This window comes from Corvus cornix, chromosome 3, assembly GCF_000738735.6.
Source record: "Corvus cornix cornix isolate S_Up_H32 chromosome 3, ASM73873v5, whole genome shotgun sequence".
Classification (NCBI taxonomy): domain Eukaryota; kingdom Metazoa; phylum Chordata; class Aves; order Passeriformes; family Corvidae; genus Corvus; species Corvus cornix.
Window position 1 is genome coordinate 716,991 of NC_047056.1, and position 25,593 is coordinate 742,583.

Here is a 25,593-nt window from a genome sequence, read left to right on the forward strand (position 1 = left end):
CCTCAAATGGTGATGGTGTTTTGTGGCAATTAGGAAGTGGCCTTGGTTTGATGCTGTTAGGAATCCATTTGCAACTCTTCTGATTGCCTTGGGCAGCATGCATCTCTGAATTAAGGGTGCCTCTCTATCCTGAAACTCCATCCACACCTCTCTGCCCCGGCTGCAGTCTCAGCACCTTACAGACCGCCTGATGTTCCACAGGACAGCGAGAATGGCACTGCCAGCATCCTCCCTCTGCTTTCCCTGTACCTGGGCTTTCACACAGCACGGCCACGCCAGCAGCTCTAGGTACGTACCCAAGGACCACAGCCTTGGCTTCTGGCACTGCTTCAGTCTGACTTATTAGTCTGTCCCATGTCTGCCACACAGCCCGTCAGTGAAAGATCAGGCCAGCACCAAACCCCAATGTGCCTTGGGCTGTGAGAGCAGTGAACAGTCCCAGCAGCTGGCATTAAGTTCTCCTTAAACTGCTTCCCAAGAGTTTTACATGTTTTCCACCGATGGTCACAGACCAACGAAGAAAAAAGCAACAGCATTCCAACTCTTCCCTTTTAAAACTCCTCCACAGTTGAGGAGAAGAAAATAAAAAAGCTCATGAATGCAATCATAAAACTGAAAGTCGGTAACGACTGCAGTCTGAGTTGCGAGTAAAATTGAAGCTTAAAAGATTAAGAGGCATGCAAGCTGGCTGAATGGCAGAAGTGGGGTAAAAAAGATTACAGAAGTCCCAGTTGCTTCATTAGAAAACGTTCTACCAGGTTATTAAACTCCGTTTAGCGTCCTCGTCAATATGCCTAACACTATTTCTCAGGCCTGTTTTCCACAGATTAACCAACAGCAGCTGATAACTCCGAGAGGTGCCTCGACTGGCACAAGTGTTCTGTGACCTGGACAGAGGAGAGCCTGCTGAATTTAGTTTACTTTCTGAGGTAAAAGAATCCCACCGGAACAGAAGGAGACAGGTCAGCCAGCCAGCCCTTTTCTGCTCCAGTATATTGAGGAACAATGCCTCACCACCAACCTGAACCCTTGACAGAACAAGTAACTGGAAGAACATCTGTGGCACAACCCAGCACTCCTGGTCCCCTGCTCCACCCAGAGAAGCCTGTCTATGTCTGGGGAAAGGTAAAATAGAGAAACTTGGACTCAGCTGACAAACACAGCAGTCAAATACTAATTAACAAGTCAAGCCACGCACATTCAAAATTATGGGATAATGCCAGAGTGACTTGCAACTCATGGTTATACTGCTCCCACTTAGGCACTTCTCACCCTCCATCCTCCTCTGCAACGCTGCAAAAGGCTGTGGGTCAGTGCTGGGAGAGGACAGAGTGGGACAGGATGGTGAGGAGAGAGCAGCAGAGCTGCAAAAACAAGACGAATCCGGATGGGGGAATGTCCAAAACTGAACAAACTCTGCTTGTGCTGGCTTGAATGAGAGCTGAATTAAGCAAGGACTGCTTCCGAGAATGCCGCGTCCTTGCCGCCAAGGACGGTGAGAGGGCAGGGGAAGGAGGGGAGAGCTTGTGAAGCACAAACATGAGCGTGAGAGAAGACAGGACAGAGTGACCAAGGCCTGGAGGGGACCCCAGGCTAAGGTCAAGCTCCCCATACCCAGCTGGCTTGCAAGTATGGAAAAAGCCCGACACAATCCGTCACAGCGCAGACAGCAGCCTCCTCGCTGCTATCCAGCCTGTGTCCCCGTGAATGCTGCTGGACTGCTGTCTGAAGGGCTGCATCTGTTGCTGTTTCCTTCTCCCTCAGTGTTCTCTTACCTCCTCGTTCCCCCCTTGCCAGAAGGAAGCAAAGCAGACACAGCAGCTAAAAAACATTTGGGTTGTGTGCCTTAGCAGCTGCCTACCTGCAGGGAGACGTGCTGGTGTCCCAGGTGCGTGGACAGAGGAGGAAACAGCTGCAGACACATCCAACCTGCACTGCACAGGCAGGTGGGGGAACGAGGACAGCTCCTAACGTATTTCCATATACAGAGATCATCTACAGCTTAAAAATTGCATCTACTGCCTGGATGTGTGTGCTATGCAGAATATTTCAACAGGCTGCAAGAAGAAAGCAGGAAGAGCTTCTGAGGCTCACTGCCACAGGCACAGGGCCTGCATTCACCATCCGCAGGGACAGCTTGAGCTCCCTGTCCAAACATGCCTTGGTCAGACACCTCAACACACACCAGACATGAAGAAGTTCTGCTTCTGCAGAGGCCCAGTTTAAGGTATATTTGAAAGCTCTGATTTTCAGAGTGTGGATGCTGGTTTAGAAAATCCAGCCTTTACTGGAAGGTTCTCATTTGGCCATCAAACACACGGGCAGCCTGCATCCACTGTCGCCTTTTGAATCCCTCCAGCCCAAAATCTCTAGAGGAGACGAAAACAGCGGAAAATATGATTTCCCTGGCTGCAGAGCAGACTCCTGTACCTCAAGAGGTGCCTCCCTGGCACGGGTAACATTAGCCAGGAGAGGTCCAGCCAAGGAGACATAGAGCGGAGGAGTGGGGAGAGGAGAAAGGATCAAGACCACTGGAAGAAAGCTGGATGCTCAAAAGACAGCTATGGGTGGATACATGACCCAGGGGAAGAATCTGCTGAAATCTTTTCTACCCAGCCTCAAAAGAAGGAGGGGGAGTGACTAGAAGGAACACCACCCCACTGGCAAAAGCAACCACTAAATGTTAGGAGATGCAGTTAAGTCACTTGCTTGGTTCTGGACAAGAACAGCCCTAGGGATGAGGGCAGGGCTCAGGACGGAAGCATTCTGTGCGGCGCCCTGTGGAACGTGGACCACGAGTGGGAGTGAGGAGAAGAGGGGCTCATATGGCTAAAGGGGCTGAATGCTCCTGAGGAGAGCTGGGCTGTGTGGAGACTGACATGGCCACTCAAACCAAGGCCAGTGCAGCAAGGAAACCCCTGCGGAGCAACGGGAGCAGCACCTGGAGCCAGGACCTGCGAGCATGCCACAGAATGCTATGCACCAGGGGAAAGAGCAGGCCTGTGCCAGCTCTAATTGGCCCCTAAAATGACAAGTTATTCTTTTTTATTTAATCTCTCTGTGCTTTGTTTCCCCATCTTTAAAACATCGCTTCGTCTCACAGAGCTTTGGGGAAATTTAATTAACTGCTCATCAACTGCTCAGCTACAATAGCGATGGGATCGGCAGAAACTCAAGAGGAAGCTAATAACTCTGCCTCTGGAACAGGGCTTGAATAGAGCCTGGTAAATAAGGCAGAAGGGCACAGAGCGAACAATAAGAGAAAACAAAATCCTGAGTAGCTGCTCATTAAGTGAGCAAAGTTCATTCTGTGTGCAGAGGGAGGCAGGGAGCCTGTGGAGAACCCGGCAAGGGACCCCACAATTAAAGCCTGGATAACAATGCACACGCACCGGGGGGGCAAATTAAGGGTGCGCAGGGAGCCCTAACACTGCTATTTTCTAACTTTTCAGCGTTTGACTTTCAACCCTCACAATGCTCTTTTAATGCCTTTTTTAGGTGTGCAGTGTTGTACAGAGGCGTGGGCACGCTTCCCTTCTCCTGTTCCAGCAGTGGGACGCTTATTCTGATTTATTCTGAAAAGTGTGCACGTACAGCCAGTGAAAGGCTTGAAAGAATCAACAATTAGGGCTGGTGCTCAAGCAAATGCATACCAGCTTTTTGGGGCTGCACATCTGTTTCTTTTTCTAAACAAGGTGCATGTAACCAAACCCAGTATTTTCTTAAGCCAAAGAACAATACATCCAACACAGGCACATGCAAACCACAACCTGATTTAAAAATAAAACATATCCTGGAGAGAGCTGGTCCATATTTTACAATTCAACTGCTTACCAGTCAAAAAAAAAAAAAAAAAAAAAAAAAAAAAAAAAAAAACAAAAAAAAAACAACCAAAAAACCAAACCAAAAGAAGGCTTTCTAAAAGAGTGCTGCTGGAAATGCAGCAAAAGGCCCCTGCAGGTCTGAGCTCTGGGATTCCCAGCCCACAGGCAATACATCTGAAAATCTGAGGGCTCCAGCTGCTCACTCCACAGGTCTGAGCCCAAAAAAACCCATCCTGGAGCACAGCAAGCAGCTTTGATCAACAACCAGCCCCCAGGCTCACCTGGCAACTAAATACTGAGATGCAGGTCCCCAGCAGGACAGAAATCTCACCAACAACCAAATTTACCACCTATGTGAGTGCCTCTGTAGAGACATTGTTGGTAATAGAACCAATTACTATTCATACTAACACAAAACAAATGATGAATCACACCACTAAAAGGGAATGACTTTCTGGTGAAAGGTTGGGAGTGGGAAACAATGAAAAGCACGAACTGATCCAGAGTTTTATCTAAAACATTGGAACTATTGACACTGAGATTTCTTACTTGCTCACTAAAATCACAATTCCACATGGTGACACCAGCCATTCCAGTGCTCACTCACCCTCTGAGGGTTAAACTGCAGCAAACAGAGGTTATGTGACTTGACAAAACCACCCACAAATCACCAGCAGAGTCAAGGAAAACAAAGATGGGGCAAAGCAGTCAAAATCTCAACTCTTGGCTTGAAAGAGACACGCAGACTGTGCTTAGGATGACTTGAACTTCTGAAAGCTACCACGGCTGGAAGGCTGAAGGCGTTTACAAGAGCATTTTGGTTGTGTTGCATCCTTCTGAAACAAGGATCTCCCACCTGTAAAAGGCCTCTCGAGAAGACTGACCTTCTCTGTCAAGCCCCGAACTCTAGCAGGCCTTTTCCACCAAAAGCTGTGGTTTGTGGCCATTTTTTTAGCAGGTTTGAGGCATGCAATCAAATACTGTGGAGAGTAAAAATCAGAGCTGGCTCCTCTGCCACCATGCTAGACACATGCTAATCACCTTCATTTGCATGAAAAAAGCATCCTGAGAAGGAAGTCCTGTTGATGACAGGAGAACACCTCTGGGGAACACAGCCTCATGCCCTTGGGAAGGCTTCGGTCATTAAAAATTTACCTCAATTAACTGGGTTTTCATAGTACAGAGCTGCAGCAGAACCACTGACACATCGAGCATCTGCAGCTGCCAGCTGCATGTTCCGTGCAAATGAGGACACGTGGTTGGTTAAAAGGCGCTGCTGTGACCTTATCCCAAGGCCCCCTCACACTGAAAATGTTCCCTGTCAGCCTGTAGAAGTTCACGGCTAATGAAAACAGAACTGGATCACAAGGAAAGCCCCCTCTCTCTGCATGCTTTCCCAGACTGACCCAGGTCTCTTCTCCTCAGTTCTTCTTCCACTGCCCTGTGTTGGGAACATGACCCCGCTTCTCCTCTTTACAAGTAAGTCTGCACGGTAACACGTCAAAGAACGTTTATGAGATTGTAAAAATACCTGGCACGTTGGCAAGTGCGAAGGTAAATGCAGATTCAGGTGTTTAATTATACAGTCAATCATGTCTGCAATTCAGACAGCAGCTCAGATCTTACAACCTAATTACTTTAATTTCAGATGAATAGCTCGTGTTGTCGTAAGCGGTTTGACACGCTGGAGAACAGTCACAAACTACACTGGGAGCAAACAACCAGCGTTTTATTCCTCTGCCCACCCACACACCTTGGGCACCTCAAAATGCCCGAGCTGACGTTTGCTGCTCTGCTTTTCATTTCAAAAAAGCGGGAGGAACAGCGCCGGGCCCTATTAAAAACAACGAAACCAGAGAAATTTGTGGCAAGGTTGTGAACCTGGCATCTGATTTTGCAGTACAGCCAAGGCACAGGGCAAAGCAAGAACTGTAAGGACTCATTAAAAGCTCTCACCTGTCCTGCAAAAAGCCCACACACGCCAATAATACAGAGGATGTTGAATACAGCCGAGCCCACGATGGTTCCAACGCCTACATCTCCTTTTGTGATAAAAACACCTGAAAAATACGTTCAAGAGAAGCCATGTAAATGGGAAAGAGCAGATTGTATTTTCGCATAAAATTGCAGACCTCACACCCCACTAATGAATCTAAAGGCAGGTACCAGTTCTGCCACTTTTTCTCACATTTCATGGTGCAAACTGCAGAGACTTGCTTTCTGAGGGGACCTGGATGGGTTGTATGATGGGAACCAAGTACCTCAGACCCATCTAAGTTACTAACTTCCTGGTCTTGTGACCTGACATTACAGCAGTACACACCACAGAACACTGCAAGCTCGTGAGAGCAGCTGGCTGGATATAAATCTGCAGGAAACTGTCTCCCATAAGACATTCCTTGGCCAGTGCTCTACTCCTTCTCATATCCCCACCCCAAGAGGTTTCAGGAGGGATGAAGCTTCAGCAGAAGCCAGAGACGGTTCAGAGCTGTCTGGCCATCACAGCTACTCACAAGCTGAGTGATGCCTCTCAGGATGAGTTATGGGGCTAAGTTACAAGCTTTTTTCAGAGCTCTTCTGTCAAATTTGGTTAAAATTGGCCAATGAGGATAATGGTGAGGGAGATGAACCGACAGACACACGCATCACGGTGCTGCACAAAACCCTTTCCTTAGTAAGCCAGCCTAAAAATAACACTCCGTCTACCTGCTAGCTGGTGTCAGTCTGTTCAAATTCACCACTTGCTTTTAAGGTTCCAACAGTATTTACCTGCAGTTTACATATTTTTTCCAACTTCATCTTTTCCTCAGAAACACAGAAGCACTCACCAAGTGACCCGGGTTACACCACAGCAGGAAAATGATCTGATGACCAGCTGGGCTTCTCTAAGTCGCCTGAAGGAACCTGGTTTTATTATCATCCTGCACTACCCTTAAATGAAAGACAACCCCAACTTGGTCCAGTTTAAGTTCCCAAATGTTACGGCTCTGCTTGTGTAATCAGACCTCTCCGCAGAGCACACAGCTTTGCACAAATTAACTCGTGCTCTGCATCTGGCAGCCGTGACTGAAAGACAAGTGTCTAGAGAGAGTATCTGAGCTGAGAACTAATTCTGCTTGGTGATGGAGAGCCCTCTGTGCCCTCCCAGCTGCTGCCCTGATGATCCCCTGCCAACAGAGATGTGGGTGAGTCAAACTGCAGGAACACTTCACCCTTGTGCTTAGCTACAGCATCACTCTGTAATGCTGCCTGCAGCCCCCCCCTCCCCTCACAGCTGTGGGAGCACCATGAGAGTTTCCTGGGTTTTGCACACTTAGGGACTGCTGAATCCCTTCATTGCGCTTCCCATAAGCAGAGAGTCACTTTGGAAGTGTGATGCTCTGACCAACTTGTTGCTGTGACAAAGCACTTCAAATCCTCCTCTCCTCCCCACTCTGGCTTTTCCAGGGAAAAGTGGTGTTGGAAGACTAACCAGAGGGGAGGAGATGGCAGAGAACCTGCTGCTGAGGACATGAACAGTGTGTCAGGGTACCAACCCAGGAGGCTGGAGGAAATTCTTTCCCAGTGTGCCCTGGAGCTGGCGTGGCAGATGGGGTAGGAAAGCAGACAGGAGAGGATAAGGCTGTAGGTGCAGCCTGGCTAATGGGCAGCTACAGTGAGGTGCCCACTGGTCCTGGCTCGGCAGGGTCACATCCAAGCCCTGCTGGGAGATAATGGCGCTCTCAGAGTCACTTCACCTGGTGAGGACTCCCCACAGTCCGTCCCATGTGTGCCCAGGAAGGATTATAAGAAACCTTGCAGGCATGCAGCAATCCCATTTCAGCTCTGAAAACAGCCAGGGAAACGTGCAGGTTTTGGGAAGCAGCAGCAGCAGCAGGCTCCTTACCTATGACAGATGTGAACAGCTCGGGAGCGGAGCTTCCTGCTGCCATGAAAGTCGCCCCAGCCACATCTTCACTAAGATGCAAGCGCTGCAGAGAAGCACAGAGTCACTGATTACCACACTGAGCAGCTGAAGGAATCCCACTCCCAACGTTAAACTTCCTGCTGAGAGCGGATACCTGTAAAGTTTAGCGTAAACAAAGGTCAAGTGTAGGGGAAAAGCCACCACGGGCACTGGCTACTGAAGTCAGCACGGCCTGGCAGAGAGGGCAGGTTATGCCAGTGACACCTCTAGAGAGGAGGGGAAGGTCAGCACTCCACACAACAGGAAGGCAGCTTCACCACTCACAGGTCTGTCTGCTCCACGACCCCAGCAACACACACACCCCTTCTCTCTTGCCCTTTGGCCCATAAACGGCAGGGCTGGGGCTCAGGCTTGGTGCACCCCCAGCCACCTCCCCTGGTACTACTTGCGCCTTGGACATTTACCCTCTCCTCACCCCCCTTTCTCCTGGGCTACATCACTTAACCTCCTGTACCTGTCCCTCAGCAGTACCCAGGGACTGTCTAAAATACGGGGGCTTCTGGAAGGGAAAGCACCCACTGTTCTATGCAAACTTCATCAGCACATGCTGCTTCCAAAGATTTCCTTGGTTAATTACACCCTATATGTTGTCTGCACTCCCACTGCTCCATCTGCACCGGCTGCTGCTCAGCAGATGCCACAAGGCACCCTCCCCTGTTGAAGGGGAGCAACAATCGGCTCCTGCACACGGCCACCACTCCTCGGCTGTTACTACACCAAGGCAGCAGCTGCCACTGTGGGAGCACAGGAGAGGCAGCCAGGAGCATGGGGAAGGCAGTCCAGGGTGGTTGGAAGTATCCCTGGCAGCGCTGGCTTTTGAGGCAGCCCCCCCAGCCTGTCAGGACACAGGAAACCTCCCTCTGTCCCCGTTCCCCTGCAACACTTCAGGGCTCCTCTGCTGCTTCATCCTTGCCAAAGCACCTTTGCACAGAGACAAGAGTGCAGAAGTCCTCACAGCAGCCTTTTCTGAAGATTCCACGACAGATATTCCCGGCCCCTAAGGGAGGGTAACTCTATCCACTGACCACACCTTTCTGGGAGAGAGTCAAGCAGGAGCAATAGAACAGTTCAGGTCTGATCCGTTTCTATGACCCATTTTGATAATCTCCAATGACACAGCACCTTTTTCCTGGACAGTAACTTCCCAATACAAGTACTCCAGATCTGGTGTTCAATCGCTGAGCCTTCTCTTTTACACACGGCTGAATGAAAATTGTTACTGTCATCTTACCGGTGGTGCTGGATAACAGAATGGTTCAGAACCACTAGGGCACATGAGGAATTGTTGTGAGAAGACAACAAATAACCAAAAAAAGCAAAGATCTGGGCAAGCAAAAACTGCCTTCTAGGGCCCAGGGGCTTGCAAATACTGCAGCAAATCACACAAGGGAGGGTGTCTGCTTTTTAGGCATCAGATGTATGTCCAAACTCAAGCACATCCAAGAATTTGTGGGAAGAACAAATGGCACCGTAAGGCTGGCACTTGTTTAACCAACTTCTGGCGCAGGTAGAGACACACAAATCCTGCATGTGCAGAAGAGTTAATGACCGTGAAAGAGGGACCTCTGCAGCCTGCGAGTCCCCTGCTTGTGACTATGAAGTTTACCACCAGTGAAATTAGGAACTGTTAACACTATGCCCAGTGCTTCCTATTGTCATTTGTAAACACAGTCAAGGATAACGTTTCCACTGAGCAGTGCAGGAAACAGAGGTTCAGGGAAGCGATGGAGCTTGTCCACGGCCACTCAGAGCCCCTGGCGGAACTGTAACAGGAGCCAGTGCTCCACAGACCCAGGTCAGGCCTCTGGGCCATGAGTGAGGCTCAATCAAAACACACTCATGGGCGGTATTTAACCATCAGTGCTCAGTCAAGAGAAACAACAATCTCCCTCCATCTCCTGTCTCCCTGCCTCCCTCTGGGTGGCTGGCTTGCCCTTGGGCGTATTAACAGCATCCCAAAACACCAGCCTGTCCTGGACACTGCTCACTCAGCTCAGGTTTTGTTCATCTACAGGCACTCACCTGAGCCAGCTTCTAGAGCCACATTTCCCAGTGAGGTTCACTCGCCTGGGAGAGGGGAGATTAAAGAGCTCAGCATGTCTACGTACCCGGCATCTCCTATCCCCACATCCGCACCAATGTTCCCTCTCCTGAACCTCGCGGTGGGGGGGTCTCCAGATTCAGCCCCAGAGGGTGCAGCAACTTTGCAGGCCAGAAGTTCCTGCCTCGTGTTGTTACCCTTCAGTTACCACCATACTTAAGCACCAAAACAGTGGAATCTCCTGGGGACTTTTTTCCTTGATGATGCAAAGAAGGCCCACAGAGCAGGGTGCTGAACTACAAACGTCAGGTTAGTTTAGAGATGGCTTCCATCAGAGCTGTCAGCACAAATGACCTGTCCTGCCAACTTCCACACCTCTCCCAGGGCCAGCACAGCCCACACCCTGACGGGTGACACTCATCCCCAGGCACAGGGGCAGGCGTCTCCTACAACTGACACAGACCTCTCACCGCCAAGACCAAACCATACTTTCCACACACAAAGATTTCACTGCCTGGAACTGACAGCAGATATGGCTCGCAGTAACTCTGGGCACGCGCTCTGTGTTCGCTCTGTAGCTGCCTGAGCTGATTTAGGCTGCAATGTACTCCTTGTCTTCTAAAATTTAGGCATCCCAACCTTCCCAGAGAAACAGAGTCCCTTGCAAATGCTGGAAGCATTCGCAAGCTTCTTTACAGCCGACCTAGCTGTCCCTGCTGCTTTACAACTTACGCCCACACAACAGAAGGTATGACAGACATGACTTGGAGGGCAAGGTACAAGATCCGCCATCTCTACTGGGGTAAATCACCAGATTTCCATTTGTGTCAGCTAAGGCTAGGGCCTGGTGTTTCTGAAGAAACATCTGCAAAGGCATACAAACGAGAGGCAACAGCAACCACCACAGTGTGAACACTCAGAGCACCTGGAGAGCCTGTCCTGCGAGGGAGGACAGGGGGCTGAGTCAACGCACACACATCATGTTGAGCAACGAGACAAGCAGCACGAGCAACACTGCAGGACAACAGTAAATGCACCATCACCACACCCTGAGGCTCCCCAGAACTGCTGTGGAAGCAGCACACGAGGAAGGAACATCTAACACTTACTTCGCAGATCTTTTCCAGCGAAGGGACGAAGAAGTCATCGCAGACAATTGCCAGCGCGTAGAACATGTACACAGCCTGCAGTGGAGAAGAGAAAAGGCTGAGTCTGGAGACCGTCACACAGAACTGAACAGCAGCATCCCAACACAACTCAGGGTTGATTTGGCATAGACTCGTCAAGAAAATAAAACGCTCTCGTTGAGATGAATTCATAGAGCTGTCTGGGATTTAACTGAAAGACCAGGAAGTATTTATCCAAAAGTTCTTACAAACTATCAAAAGCTGCCAACATTTTATCTTCACTGTAAAGACTGGGGTTTTTCTGGTTTTTTTGGGTTTTTTTTTTAAATTCTCTGGACATTGCTAATCCACATTGAAGTATTTTTGCCTTCTTTTTTTTCTCCCCGTTGTGCAGTGCAAGGCGTTTTAATAATTGTCTTCTGTGAAAATCTAAACCCTGGAGGGGTAATTTGTGAAATCCAGTGTTCTGACAAAGGGGAAAGGAGCTTGTTTTCTTCCACTGAAGTGCCCCACCATGTCACCTGGGTCCCAGTGGTACATCCTGCTGAACTTCACATAGGAACAAATGAAACCAAGGGGGAACACAAGATTCGAAAGGACACCGAGCCAACCAGCTCTTTAATTTCACGCAAGAAGCATTTAACCCATGTTTCTGTACTGTTAAACAGAATGTGCTGGGGGCCTGATCTCTGCCCCGAGAGGCAAAGGGCACAGTGTGGCTCACATCCATGCAGCAAAGCCCTGGAGCGTAACCTGGCCCACAGTGCCCCCAGGGAAGGAAGGATCTCACTCCCCACCTCAACACACAGACCGCCACCGGACAGGAAAACACCCATTGGCATAGGGGAAGACCAGGGGAAAAGCATGCCAGGTACCGGCAGAGCACAGCCCTGAGGCCGCACAGGCTGCTCCGGCACCCGCTCACACAAACAGGCCTGCAGGAAAGGAACGGAGCCGGGAATGCGGAGAGGCAGAGGAGCAAGGGCAGGACACGCTGCGGGGAGCAGAGTGGCCCTGCAGAGCCCAGCAAAGCTCTAAAGCCAAGGGGCAGCAGGGAAGGGGGAGAGAAGCAGGACTGCACTCTCTGGGGACCCACCGGCCGGGCAGCGCCGGGCTCTGTGGTGCTCCCAGCACCGCATCCCGCGGCAGCCGGGAACGACCTGCCCACACGTGCTGCCAGAGCTCTGCCCTCCATCCTGGCTCTCACTCCCTCCCTTTGGCAGGTTCCTGCTGCAGCACACACGGCCACAGAGGTGCCCAAATTCTGGGCGTGCAGAGAGAGAGGTTGGTCTCAGCACCCGCCTGGGACACGGCGCGCTGCAGCAGCCGTGCGCAAACCGGCCCTGTCCAAGTGGAGCGGCCTTGCTAGAAGGTTCAGAGACAGCTCCGCCTTTTTGGGGACACCTGCCAAGTACCAGCACAGAGTTACTTCTACAAGCAGTGCAGCTCCGGTAAGTAACCACAGCTGAGAGAAGTGGCCAATATTTGTAGAAAAACAGTGTCTTAATCCTAGGGAATCCCAGTTACAAGCACGTCACCAACAGATCCTCTGGCTTTGATTGTGGTTGAAGTCCTGCAGAGGCTCAGGTGATGCAGAGGAGACCGGAGTATTTATTTTCTGGAGAGAAAGCAGCAATAAAAATGGCCTCCAGGTTTTTGTTCTTGTTTTGATTTTCCAGAAACAGGTCTAAATCCCCCAACCACATCAAAACCACCGATTCTAACTTGCCAGAATTACAACTTTGCTGCAAAAAGCCAGTAATTACTGTGCATCTCAGCCACGAAAGCCTTTTGAGCTCAAAAATAATTCAAGTGTATATTTTTCAGGATTAGAGATGGGAATTTCCTCACAACCAATGAACTTGACACAATCTTGAGGAACAGGTGCTAGAATGCCACTTGGACAGCTTCTCTGCTCCTTTGTCCCTCCTCATAAACACAGTAAGTGTAACTCAGGCTTTTTGAAAATCTTACGCTGCAAAACAGCCCTGAGGACCACAAGAGTAAGCAAAATTCCAGATCTCCAACTCTGTCGGGCGCAGCAAAGAACCTGATCCTGCAAAGGGAGCACTAGCTGCTGACAACAACACCAACTGTATGAACAGAGATAAAGGAAGCAAGTGGCTGGCAGGCATTGTGCATCAAAGGAACAAGGATCAGAAGCGGTCCCGGAGAGCTATGTGGCCAAATTCCACTGAAATACAAGGGACAGTGGCTGCCTAACTTCAGCCTGGATTTTTGATCTGCTAATCATATTAATCTGCAGTGGGTCGTGCCCTCGCTGTCCTGCCCAAACACACAGTAATGCCTCTCAAGAACGTTAATCTGTCCATCAGCATCATCCCTGCAAAGTGAGCGTGTCCTCTCCGTTTGACACGACCCACACCCACGGAGCACAGGGCTGCTGGCATTTCTTCCTGCACCTCCTGGAGGCAGGCACGGAAAGGGGGGCTGAGGGGAGACAACCACCACAGCAACACGTGTCCCAGAGCCCAACCAGCTCACCCCAGCTGCCCCCACCCGCGGCACACGTGCAGTGCACCATCTGTGGGTGCTCTCAGACCAAGCCGAGCCCCGCAGTGCTCACCAGAGGCACCAGGGGCACGATGCCCACCAGTTTCTCAGTTTAGAAAATTCCATCTCTGAATTTTTATATGCACATTCAAATGATCCCAGGAGAGGGTTTGTACTGCTTCCAGTGCATGCAGGACTGCCAAAGCATCTCCACCTCCCAGCACCCATGGGCAGGTATTAAAGTGGAATCTCACGGTGTCCTGGTTTTTAGATGGCGCAACAACAACCTTCAAGGGTAACAAGGGAATTTGCTCTTGTCCACTCATGCCTTCTCATTAGTAGGATCAGGTACAAGACGAAAGGCAACAAGGGCACTGAAATGAGTAAGGAAGGGAAAAACAAATGGGAAGGAACTGCCCGCCCCTGCCAGGCTCCTGCTCATCCCCCCGGAGCAGTGGGGACTGGCACCCTGCTGCAGGAGCTGGAAGCACAGAGCCAAACCTCCTGCACTCCTCAGGATGATTGCTAACAACAGGCTGAGAGCACCAACCAGGCTGAGCCCACGCTGACCTGTACGCTCCAGCATTTACTGTAACGACCTTGTTGCAAAGCTGGTTTTGGCTGTGAGTCTTCCCTAATTTTATTCAAGTGGCTGGAGTGCAATGAAGTGTAAAGCATCAGAATCTAAGGAGTATCTGGCTAAACCCCAGCCTTGTTCACACACTAAACCACTGGAAGCTACCCACAGTCAGTGAACACATGGAGGCAGTAACTGTTACTTCCTTGGAAGTTCTTTGGGGTTTTTTTGGTGGGGTTTTTCTTGTTTGTTTGCTTTTTAAACAGGCAAAACAAAGCAATATTTAGAGTTTGGGCCAGCAGGAACACAACCAAAACATTTAATTTAATGTCAAGCCAGACTCGGAAAGAGACCGGTGACCAGTGGGGGTTATTTTATGCAAGAGGAAGGAAGGCAGCAGCATCAGGGAGGCCAGTCTGCACGGCACATCCCATGAGGAGAAGGCCAACAGCACATGGCTGAGACACTCAGCAGCCGATGAGGAGGTATCGTCTCCCACCGAAGTCATCCTGAGACTCCACCACGGAGCCCCACAGATTTTTCCGTCAGCACACACTCCCCCTGTCCTCGCAGGCACCGTGGGAGCAGCAGCAGCTCCGGGAAGGAGCAGGGCAGCACGGACTGAAGCCTGCTCCACCTGAAGCTGCCACTGGGAATAAAGGAAGTGGTTGGGGGACACAGAGCACAGCCTGTGCAATGGCAGCAGAGCACAACGTGGAGGACACAACACACAAAACGAGTCTCAGCCCCAGCATCACTCCAAGTGATGATGTGGGAGTCTTTAGCCAGGCAACACACTTAAAAGACACTCAGTCCTCCTCCCCCGAAGGGCATTAAAAAATTAGGAAAATGCAATGGCCCTGCATAAAAGGATTATAAATGCCAAATTAAGTACTACATTAGGACCGATTTTAAAATGATGATTCTAACAAACAAACATGCATCAAAGGCGATTAAGTATCTTACTCAAAATACCTGCTCCACTGCACAGGACAGAAACTGCCATTTTTCATCTTTGTCCAGCAGTCCTTTGAGCTTCCCATGGCAGTCTTCATACTCGAACTTAGACTCGCTTTACTGAGCTAAAGAAGCTTTTCACAAGAGAGCATAACGCTGCAGGAGCAACCATCCCCACAGCCCTGCCTTCTTCCTGGGGGCTGGGAAAGGCCGAGGTGACTGTCCCTGCTGCTGCCCCACAGACCCCCTGCCCTGGGGGGAGAGTAGGACCAGCAAGGGGCCACCCCTGAAACCACTTTAACCAAGCATGGGGCTTTCCTCAACTCTGCCTGCATTACAAACCCACCTGAAACTCCATTGTTGCAGGGAAATTAAACAACCCCAAGCAAAGCAGGAAGCCACAGAGCCCGGGTTTGCACTGGCCAGCAGCCTGCGTACCACCATGTGCCCGGCAGCAGTCACACAGTATCAGCACGGATGGCCAGGGCACCGGAGAAATCGCCCCGCGAGGAGACAGCTCTGTGCTGCAGAAATGAGATGTGTCTGGGCATTGACCCGATGCAGAAATAGACAGAGACAGGATCTGTCCAGGGCGACCTACATTTCCCGAGCGCTTCACAGGAGGGAGGCAGGTGCCTGTCAGAGCCCCCGTTCCCATGGCTACAGGAAGCAGTGGCCAGCCAGGAGCAGGAGGGATGGCTGAGCACAGACACTGCTCCTCCACCCTGCTCAGCGTGGAGGGCCCAGCTCTGCCCAGGGACAGGCTCAACTCTGACCATGCACAGGCTCCTCGTGCTGGCAACCCAACATATCCCAGTACCACACTCCAGATTTGCTGGAGAAAGCTGGGAAAAGGGGAAGCAATGCTGTGCCGTCAGAAACGCCGGAATATTGCAGAAGCCCAAACCCCCCATTCTCAGCTGTCAGCTAAAACCTTGGGAATTTCTCAGCAAAGCCATTTCCCTCCCGTCTCGAGGGGGTAACGGGTGCCAACGTCCCTGAGCACGGCAGGGCTGAAGGTCCACGTGGGAACATCAGCTGGAACAAACTGAAAACCAGGAAAAGGCTAAGAGAACAACTACACAGCCTTCCAGTACCCACAGGGACTGCAAGAGAGCTGCAGAGGGACTTTGACAAGGGCCTGGAATGACAGGACAAGGGGGAATGGCCTCACGCTGACAGAGGGCAAGGGTAGATGGGGTATTAGGAAGAAATTCTTCCCTGTGAGAGTGCTGAGGCCCTGGCACAGGCTGCTGAGAGAACCTGTGGCTGCCCCTGGATCCCTGAAAGCATCCAGGGCCAGGTTGGACGGGGCTTGGAGCAACCTGGGACAGTGGAAGGCGTCCCTGCCCATGGCAGGGGAGCTGGAATTGGGTAACGTTTAAGGTTCCTTCCAATCCAGCCCAGTCTATGATTCTACAAACGGCAATGTTAAGATTGCAAAAAGAAGCCCTCAGGTGCTGGGGAGCTCCCAGGCTGCAGGAACAGCACCAGACTTAAAATGCAGACCCTGGACCCTCCAAATTGAACATCCCAAACCGGTGACTTAGTGGGCAGTTACTGTCTGTAGCAGCTCAGCCTCTTCTCAGAGGGGACATGGAGATAATGAACGGCAGTGAAGCAGTCAGCTGATGAGCTCTGAAAAAGTATCCAGGAGAAATTAAACACTGTGACTCCAACCTGTAATAGGCCCTCAGTGGCCCACTTTTTCTTCAAACCAAAGTATTTTCAGTTCAGGCCTAAAACTGTTGCTGAACTGCCCATTTTTTCCTAGATTTTTCAAGTGTCTAGGGATTAACTTTCATCTTCGTGAAGCATCAGATCGTGTTCAGTAATTCACACAGCCCCACTGTGAAGATTTGCTTGGGTCTCTTTTCCCTCTTATTAAACAATGGGGAGAAGATGCCCTGGGAAGCCTCCTGCACTCCCCCAAGGTCCCAGTGATAGCTTTTGTCCCGTTTCTTCTGGTAAACCAGCTTTGCCTTGATGTCTTTCAGAAATAAACATGAAAGGATGGGCAAAGGGGCAGGGGAGAAAGAACAACATTTTTACTGAAATGAACAGAAACTGTTTAAGGGGAGGTTACTAACATGAGAAGCACGATGATGACCTCTAATCATCACTGCATTGTTCTCCCTATGATTATAGAGCCCCTTTTACAGCCCAGTTTCCTCAAACCCATGAGGAAAACCTCGGTGGAGACAATGAAACTGCGTCTGTATCCTTTTTTCCCCAAAAAGTGCATTTCTACTTATGGTCTGATTTCATCACACGTTTGGCAACTATTTCCAGGAGGTACAAAACAGAACTGGAGGCTCATCACCCCCGTACGAAGACCACCCCTTCCAACCCAGACTAGAGGCAGGGTGCTAAATGCTGACAGCTGTCTGTTTTCTCTGAGTATCACTTTCTTCTTTGGCAAGAGGTTGTCCCCAGCTACCCCAGTGCTCGAGGGGCTGAATCTGGCCAGGTCCTGCACCTCAGGGACCACGAGACAAAGAGTGGCCAGTAAATCTTCCTAAGTCCACAAAACTGCTACGGAGAATGATGGGGCACTGACGGATCGAGGGAGCTGCCTTGTTAGAAGAGAAGAAGCTGAGTACATTTCTGCTGGGACAGTGGTTGCTTTTCCACTTCTCATTAAAAACAGATTTTTCCTTTTATTCTGAAGTGGACAGTTCAGTCCTCCAGACTCCGTTTTGATACACGTTAAAGGCGCATTCAGTGCATTCAGAACCGAATTCACACACGAATTTTAAGGAGCATTCTTGCAGGTGATAAAAAATCCAGCTCGGGCCCAGTGCTCAGTTTCCAAAACATCTCAAAGCTCAATGTTCCCATGGAAACTTGGGATTCTTGAACTTGCCAGGCACAGTCAATAGCAACGTTATTCAACAAATTTTTGCAGCCATTTAGCCAAAATAAAATCCTAACACAGAGGGCTCACATTAAAATACACAATACAATCTAATTTATACTCAGAAAGAAATCATGAATCACTTCTCACAGCTAATGGTGACTGCTCATTTAAGCTGACTAAAAATTATTAAAAGCTTTTAAACACTCATTAGAAGTGGGCATTTTCTTGGCTGCTTAAGAATGGTTCTAATGTAACGTGTAGAGCTGATAAAGCAAACTTTCCAATCCATGTAACCCCATGGATATTTCTATGTCAATAATATTATCCCATACATTGCTGAGTGTTCCAGAGTTACTGCTTGCAGAAATCTTGCATCTTTTAGCTCTCTGACATTTAGTTTTCATTCTAAAGATGCTAAACCGTTCCATTTTCAGAGACAACTTCCTCCTTCCTACGGCCTGACATGTTAATGGTGTCTACAGAAGAAATGAAAGCAGGAGACAAGTTTAAACCATCCTCCCATTATTGACTCCCTTTTATCAGAAGATCCCAAGAACAAAAACTATCACACTCCTGACCTCACAGTCCACACAGGAGATGAAAATGCACCGAAGAGAAAATAACTTCAATCAGAACTCTGGAGCACACCAGGCCCTGTCCACGCCAGCAGGAGAAGAAAGGCAAAGTCACAACACTTACACAGAGGACGTGCAGGACCACAGCTCCATGTCTCCTGTCCTCGTTCGTGAAGATGTCATTGGGGAATTCATGGAGAGCTGCAAAAAGTGGGGAGGGGGAAAGAAAGCTCAGATGTTTAATCAGCTACTCACACCCGCCCCACGTGCTGCTCCGTAACACAGTGAGAGGCTGCCCAACCCAGCCCTGCCGCCGCCTGCCAGAGGCTCTGCCTCACCTCCCTGTGGCTCAGCTTACCTTGTCCTCGGGCACCACCTTTCCCCAAACATTTACTGCGCCATCTGCTTCTGCGGCCAGCACCACCCTGTGACCCACAGGTGCCCAAGGGGGGATGGACACCCGCCTAGAGCCCAGCACGGCTCCTTCCTCCAGGGAAGCAGCCAGAGCTGTCCAGAGCAGGTGCAGTACCTCCTGGAGGGGCTGGCAGCTCTCTTCCCACTGCCCAGCAATCCACAGAACCATTGAGAGGAGCGCACCATGCGCTTCACAGCCTTTGCTGCAAACGCTCTGTCGCAAGTCACTGAAAGACAAACTCCCTCCATTTGCTCAAATGCTTCATTACTGCTCTGGACGTTAATTGGATTATAAAGTTCTTAAGGACAGCCTGCCAACTAGGCTGCAGGAATGGCTTTGGGTTAGAAACCAAAAAGCCAGTGTGAAGATGATGCTGTAGCATTCAAGTGCTTCTCAGTAATTTCAGATTTTGGAACAACAGCTTTCTGCAAATGGTCAGTTCTTCACATTCAGCCATCAGCTGGGAAAAAAAATCAAACTGTGTTCTTCCTGCCTTTCACAACTTTAGCGTTAATAAAGCTCTGGCAATAGGAACTTAATTAGCAATTGCACAGATGATTAAATGGAAAAACAATCCGGCTCACTCTCCTGGTTTTGCTGCCTCTGAAGCAGTAACTGAGCAAAAGGCAGATGCATTTTAATTTTGTTCCTCATGCAAGGAACAGCGACAGCTCTATCCAAGCACTGCACCTCAGGAGGAAAACACTCTCTTTTACATACACCCTTTTGCCCAAAGGCTCGGGTTATTGCTGTTAATTGTATTCCTATGGATTGGTAAGTTCTATAACGAGTCCTAACAAACTAGCTACTGGAGCAGTACAGACGGCATCCTTAAAATATCCGCAACGGAGGAGTGCTGCAATACCCTTCTCCTTTATTAGAACCAGCCGTTGCCCGTGACATCTTATCACCAGTCGGGACTCGCCTGCCAGGAGGCTGTAACTACTTCCAGGAGCTGTGACTACTTCCTTCCAAGGCAGAATTATTCCTGCCAGGCTGCCTTTCCCTCCCACCCCAGCACGTGTGCTGTGCTAGAGCTGACAAAAGTTGCCAGAAACACCCTTAGGTGTGTGCAGCCTAAGGAAGTAGTCGGGGAGATACCAGCACAAGGGCAGGAGTGAGGAAAACCCCAACAAGCAACACAAAACAATATGGGAGCTGGGAGACAATACAGGTAAATCAGGCGGAAAGGATTCATCTTTCCTCATCAAAACATCATTACGTGAAGACCCGATGTCTTCATCACAACTTTAGGAACGTTCCTGACCATTTCCCGTTCCACAAGCAAAGGCAGACACGGGGAGGTCTGCCCGCAGCAATATGAGAGATCGTTTGCTAACACACGTGTGTGCTTCCCCCCCTCCTGCAGCCGCCTCCGAGACTTTACATTCAGTTCCGACAGACGATAAAAATCCAATCCCTTTATCAAGAGTCTCTGGGAAGTTCAAGGAGCCTGAAGTGCACCTAAGGTAAAGGCATACAGGGAAAACGCACTACAAAAACAGCATAAGCTGTCTCTAGTGTCAGTGGCTGGCAATCCTGGCCCTCCTTCCTGCGCGCAGCAGAAATGCCCAGTGCTCCCTCGGGTTCAGGTTTCCACCCCACACTGGCAGGAAATGCTCCTCCTTTTCGGAGAAAATCCAAGATGTCCATCACCACATCCTCCACGACATCGCCCAAACATGAATGCTTTTGGTGGGTTACACTTGGAAGCATGCAATTATAAAATAATGTATGCAAATTTGAAATCTGCTGCATTTTTATTAGCTGCATCAGGTGCAGATGAGTACAGATAAGAGGAGAGCTTTGCAAAACACAGGAGCTCCTTTCTAAGAAGGAATAAAGGGTGCTGCTGGAACACCACTCCAACAACAGCTGCCCTATTTAGCGGGTTATAAAGGCTCAGACAGTTTGTTATTTCGCTTAAAAGAGTCCCCAGCCTTTGTACAGAAAATAGGTGCAGATTTTGCCAGGTTTGTTTTGATTGCACATAAAAAACCCCAACCACCCTGCCAATGAACCTAAACTCAAAGAACGAAAGACTTCTGCCCAATAATCCACTCTGGTCCTGCAGACTTGGCAGGTATCAGCGTGGAGCAGCGGAAGGGCGGGATCTTCACAGAGCTCAGCAACCTCCCCAGTCACCTCCTGCGTGGGCATTAGACACAATTCCGGGAGCAGCCCAGCACCCAGTGCATTCCCAGTGCATTCCCAGCACATTCCCAGGGGATTCCAGCCCTTGGACATAGACAATTCAGTCCCAGTTTTCAGTTCCTGAGGGGCACATTCCCAGAAAGCTGAGGGCAGGAGTCTGCCCCTCAAAACAACACTCCTTCCCAGGGGTGCAGTTCTACCTTGCACCAGCAACTTGCAGAACTATGAAAAAATATTAGGATTATTAGCATTCAGAACTAACTGGAATTACGTGGCTGTTAGCAAGGTATGGATCGGCCTTGGAAAGGGAGTTAAATATTACAGGAACAGATGAGCATTAGGTGTGAGAGGCTGTGCTCTTTTGCACTTGACTCCAGGTGTTCTGACACGCAGTGGCTGCTGTGCAGGACAGGGAGCCCGCACCTTCTGGAGACACCATCACAAAGGTATTGCCAGATTCAGATGAAAAGTTTGGATCTACACCCACCAAGGGAAGATTACTTTAGTCCTAATGCAATGAGCTGGAATGAATTCTTGTCCTTTTATTCTCAATCAGTGTGCAATTCTTCAAAGCTGGAACCCTGTTCAGCCCCGGCCACAGATGACTTACAGGATGCTCTGCATCACACTGCACTCAGAGGGTTTGCTGGCACAACACAAACCTGTCTCTGCCTAGGCCAGGCGTGCAGGGAAGGTGCTGCTGTACCACTCCTCAGGGAGCGGAACTTTTCACAACCCTCTTCCCAGCTACTCCTTTCCCTCTCACATTTAATGTTCCCACCTCTCCAAAGGGATTGCTTTTCAGAAAACCCAGCACTGTACTGGATCCGTAGTTCTAAAAGCTGAGACAGACACTTATTTTTTAAGAAGTCTTTGTATCGCTAGCCAGTGTATCTACTCTGGGGACAAGAAAACCCTTGGGAAATCTCCCACTGCTTTAACAGGCAGAAGATGTTCAGCCTGGCCAATGAATTACCAACACAGAAAACTCCCAAATTTACAGCCTTGGTTCATTGTCTCATGCTGTCCCCACGATTCTCGTCCTGCGAGTTCTGCTGTTGTCACCTGTGAGGGACAGATGTTAGTGGAGCATATCTTGTGATGTGAACCCAGACAATTTTTTGCATCCATGCATCCTTTTCACACAGAGAAACAAAAACAGACTTTAAAGCAATTGGTTACCTTTCCACCTGCACACTCAGAATCATTATATTAAACTCAAGCTTGAGATTGCTGCTGGGTTCAGGGTACACAACAACATTGCATTCAGCACCTGCCTGCAGAGTGTTTCACCCAATTCCCTGACCTCCAGCAGCACCCCTGGACAGTACCATCTCTGCATCCCTGCAGTCTGCCCCTCACAGGGAGCGGGGACCTGCCAGGGTGAACCTGCGGGCACGGGAGGTGAGGGGGCTCAGGAACTGCTGGATCTGTGCAGCCTCACGGCTCCCGCTGCCTGGAGACCAGCTCGGGCACACACAGCCCACCAAACCCTGTTCCCATGGGGAGCGAAGTTAAATCACACGGCGCAGGCAAGGGACTGTGAACATCTTTAGCCGCCTTTAAAATCAATGAGATGAGCTAAATTCTCTTTGAAGGGAGGGTGTGTACATTTAATATATATATATAAATGTTTTACTGTCTGCCAAGTGAAAATGGTGTTTGCATTGCAGTGGCATGACCTAAAATGCAAAGAGAGCCAAACAGTGGTAATGCATCAATAATAAAACATTTTTCTAATGTTTCACTCGTGTCTCCACTAAACTGCTGCAAACCAGCAGCTGAAGCAGCGTGGGGTACAGCCCCCCACAGTAAATTGTTTTATCTGGGTGCAAACATGCACACACAGCCACAACGCTCGTGGTTCTGTGGGCATCCCTAACAGCTGAGCTGCTTCTCATTCCATGCACATCTGACTGCCACTTCTCCAGAATTTCAGATGTCCACAACTGCACAGAAATCGCAAAATGCATTTCCTTCGAAAGAGGCACACCAAGTGACCAGCCCTGCACACCCCATATTGTGTGGTCCCCCTTTTCTTTAGACTCTCCTGGCTACGTGCTGTGTGGCTCAAGTCCTGCTCCATCATGGGGCTATTCCTCTATGCCAGCTGTACACACGCTTTCCTGACGCCTTCCTCCGCTGCAGGAAGTAAAGTCTTGAAGGAACAAACCCCCAAACACAAGCAGAGCCTTTGTGAAGTCAAGAAGGTTCTGCCTTCAGCTGGCTTCAGTGCAAATGAGTCGCTTGCAAGGTCATGGGCGCATCAAGATCCAAGGGCAACAAGCAAATATATCTCAACATAAATGGGGGAGAAATCAGAAATAATAAATAATATGCAACAGCATACGGTTCAGAGAGAGTTTAAGCCAAGTAACAGCAGCAAGTGACCTTTAAAGAGAAGGTTATACTTTCCTTTGTTCAGTACAAGAACTAATTTCTGTCACAGCACGAATCTGGCAATTGTTTCCCAGGATCTTTGAGCGTTTATATTCCTGTGTTTCACTTGACCATGCTATAGTTAAGCTGCTAAAATATATATATATATATATATATATAGACACACACACACTATATATATATATATATATATACATATATATATATATACACACACACACATGGATACTTAAACTGACAGAGGACAAGGGTAGATTGGATACCAGGAAGGAATTGTTCCCTGTGAGGGCGGGCAGGCCCTGGCACAGGCTGCCCAGAGAAGCTATGGCTGCCCCTGGATCCCTGCAAGCGTCCAAGAGCGTCCAAGAACAGGTTAAATGGAGCTTGGAGCACCCTGGGACAGTGGAAGGTGTCCCTGCCCATGGCAGGGGGTGGCACTGGGTGGGCTTTAAGGTCCCTTCCAACCCAAACCCTCCTGGGATTCTGCAGCAGGTTTTGCTCTGCTCTGTGCCCCCGTCCCCCCTCCTGAGCAGCAATTCCTCCCTGTGAAAGGAGGCACAGGGAGGTACCAGCAGAACTGCCAGTGTTACAAGTTTTACAGACCTAAGCACAGTCGGTGTTGGATCAAGATGTTTCCCTTGACAAATGCAACGCTTCTGCGAAGTGATCCATTATCAGCCACACACTCTGGTCAGAAATAGCTGGCACAAGGAAGGCTCTCAGTGAAACCACAGCAAGAAAAGAACAAATCCCTGGCTGGCTCCTGTCCTCACATGAACTGCCAGAAATTCCTAATAACTTACTGGCTTAATTACAGCTATTCTGGAGTTCCCGGACTTCTTTTCATTTGGAACAGAATACAGTCCCTCTTTCATTAGCTTTATTTTGGGGAACAAATATTTATATTGTGTTCATATCCATGGGCAGACTAACCAAAAAAGGCAACTTTACAAGAAGCACTTTTACAAAGCCACCGGGGAAGGAAGAGATGCTCCTGTCACCTCTCTTCTTTTCTTGGGGGGGAAAAGGAAGGGACGTTTTAATCTCTCAGCATCCCAAGTACTGGATGCAGGGGTGCCATGAGTTCAAATTCCCCTGTCTGTGCCCTGAGTTCAAACTCCCCTGTCTGCTTCAGTCTTAGCCCCATTACAGGGGTGGCTGGGAACCCGGCAAAAAAAACCCCCAACCTCCTGCAAAGAATCAAACTTTTGGATTTTGCCACAAACATGTTAAAAGTTGTGGCTTAAACATGTGGTCCAGGAACAGAGGCAGCTCCAACGTGGGCCAGCCAAAGCCAGCCCTGCCCAGCAAGCAGCAGGGCAACGCCGTTGTGAGCACCTGGAATGTGGCACGGGGACAGCACCTTGGGCCAGAGGAGGGTGTGAGGGGGGACAGAGGTCCTAGAGTCATCACAGAACCCTTTAGGCTGGAAAAGCTCTCGAAGGCCACGGCGTCCAGCCCCCAACTCAGCACTGCCCTGCTGCCAAAGTGAGTTCTGCTCCAGGCCATCCCAGCCCTCTGAGCCCGGAGGCTGCCACGGGCTCTGCCTCTCACATGCCATCAGGGCAGGGATTTACTGCCTGCAAATGAATTTCAACATTTAAACTGTCCTGGCTCATCTGCGGAGCAGCTCTAATACGCTTTAAGCTCCCTCGAACGTATAAATGCTTAAAGCTATTACAATCTCTTTGTTATTTTACATTAGGCACCCCATTAACTATTTTCTTACTTCGACATAATCAGTGTTTACCATTATTTGGAGATTAATCCCGGACAATGAGGACACACGGCCTGTCCCCTCTAGAGGCCAAGAGCTGGTTGGCACGGCAGGGCGGCCCTGCCATGACAGGGAGCCCCTGTCCTGACACCCTGGGGAGCACAGGACAGGACCCCAAAGCATGTCAGGATTTTCCATTTAAGCTTACACTCCCGGCACACAGAGGGATCTGGTCCCTTCCCCTCTCAGCCACAACAGAAGCCAAGACATCCTCTCCCATTTCCATCCAAACACAAGGTGCTTGAAGTGCTCAGGCGCTTATATCTTATGTAAATATATTTAGCGAATCAGAGCGAGCTCCATACTTCAGACGTCCATCATTTTGCTCTTTGCATATAAAACTGGCAGGAAAATTTCCATTCCAAGATTGCAATGTTAAAATGCTACACCTAACTAAAGCATCCA

The 25,593-nt window shown here is 49.6% G+C and overlaps 1 protein-coding gene across 2 annotated transcripts in view; it reads right to left on the reverse strand.

The window, feature by feature from the left end:
• Positions 1 to 25,593, reverse strand: part of SLC24A3 (solute carrier family 24 member 3) — a 117,663-nt gene that overhangs the window by 41,464 nt on the left and 50,606 nt on the right. For both annotated transcript variants that reach the window (XM_039569973.1, XM_039569972.1), the window contains exons 3-6: positions 18,567 to 18,643; positions 10,942 to 11,016; positions 7,711 to 7,795; positions 5,781 to 5,884 (exon numbers count right to left, since the gene is read on the reverse strand). In XM_039569973.1, the coding sequence (XP_039425907.1) occupies positions 5,781 to 5,884; positions 7,711 to 7,795; positions 10,942 to 11,007 (255 nt within the window). In that variant the 5' untranslated portion in view covers positions 11,008 to 11,016; positions 18,567 to 18,643. The remainder of the gene's footprint in view (positions 1 to 5,780; positions 5,885 to 7,710; positions 7,796 to 10,941; positions 11,017 to 18,566; positions 18,644 to 25,593) is intronic.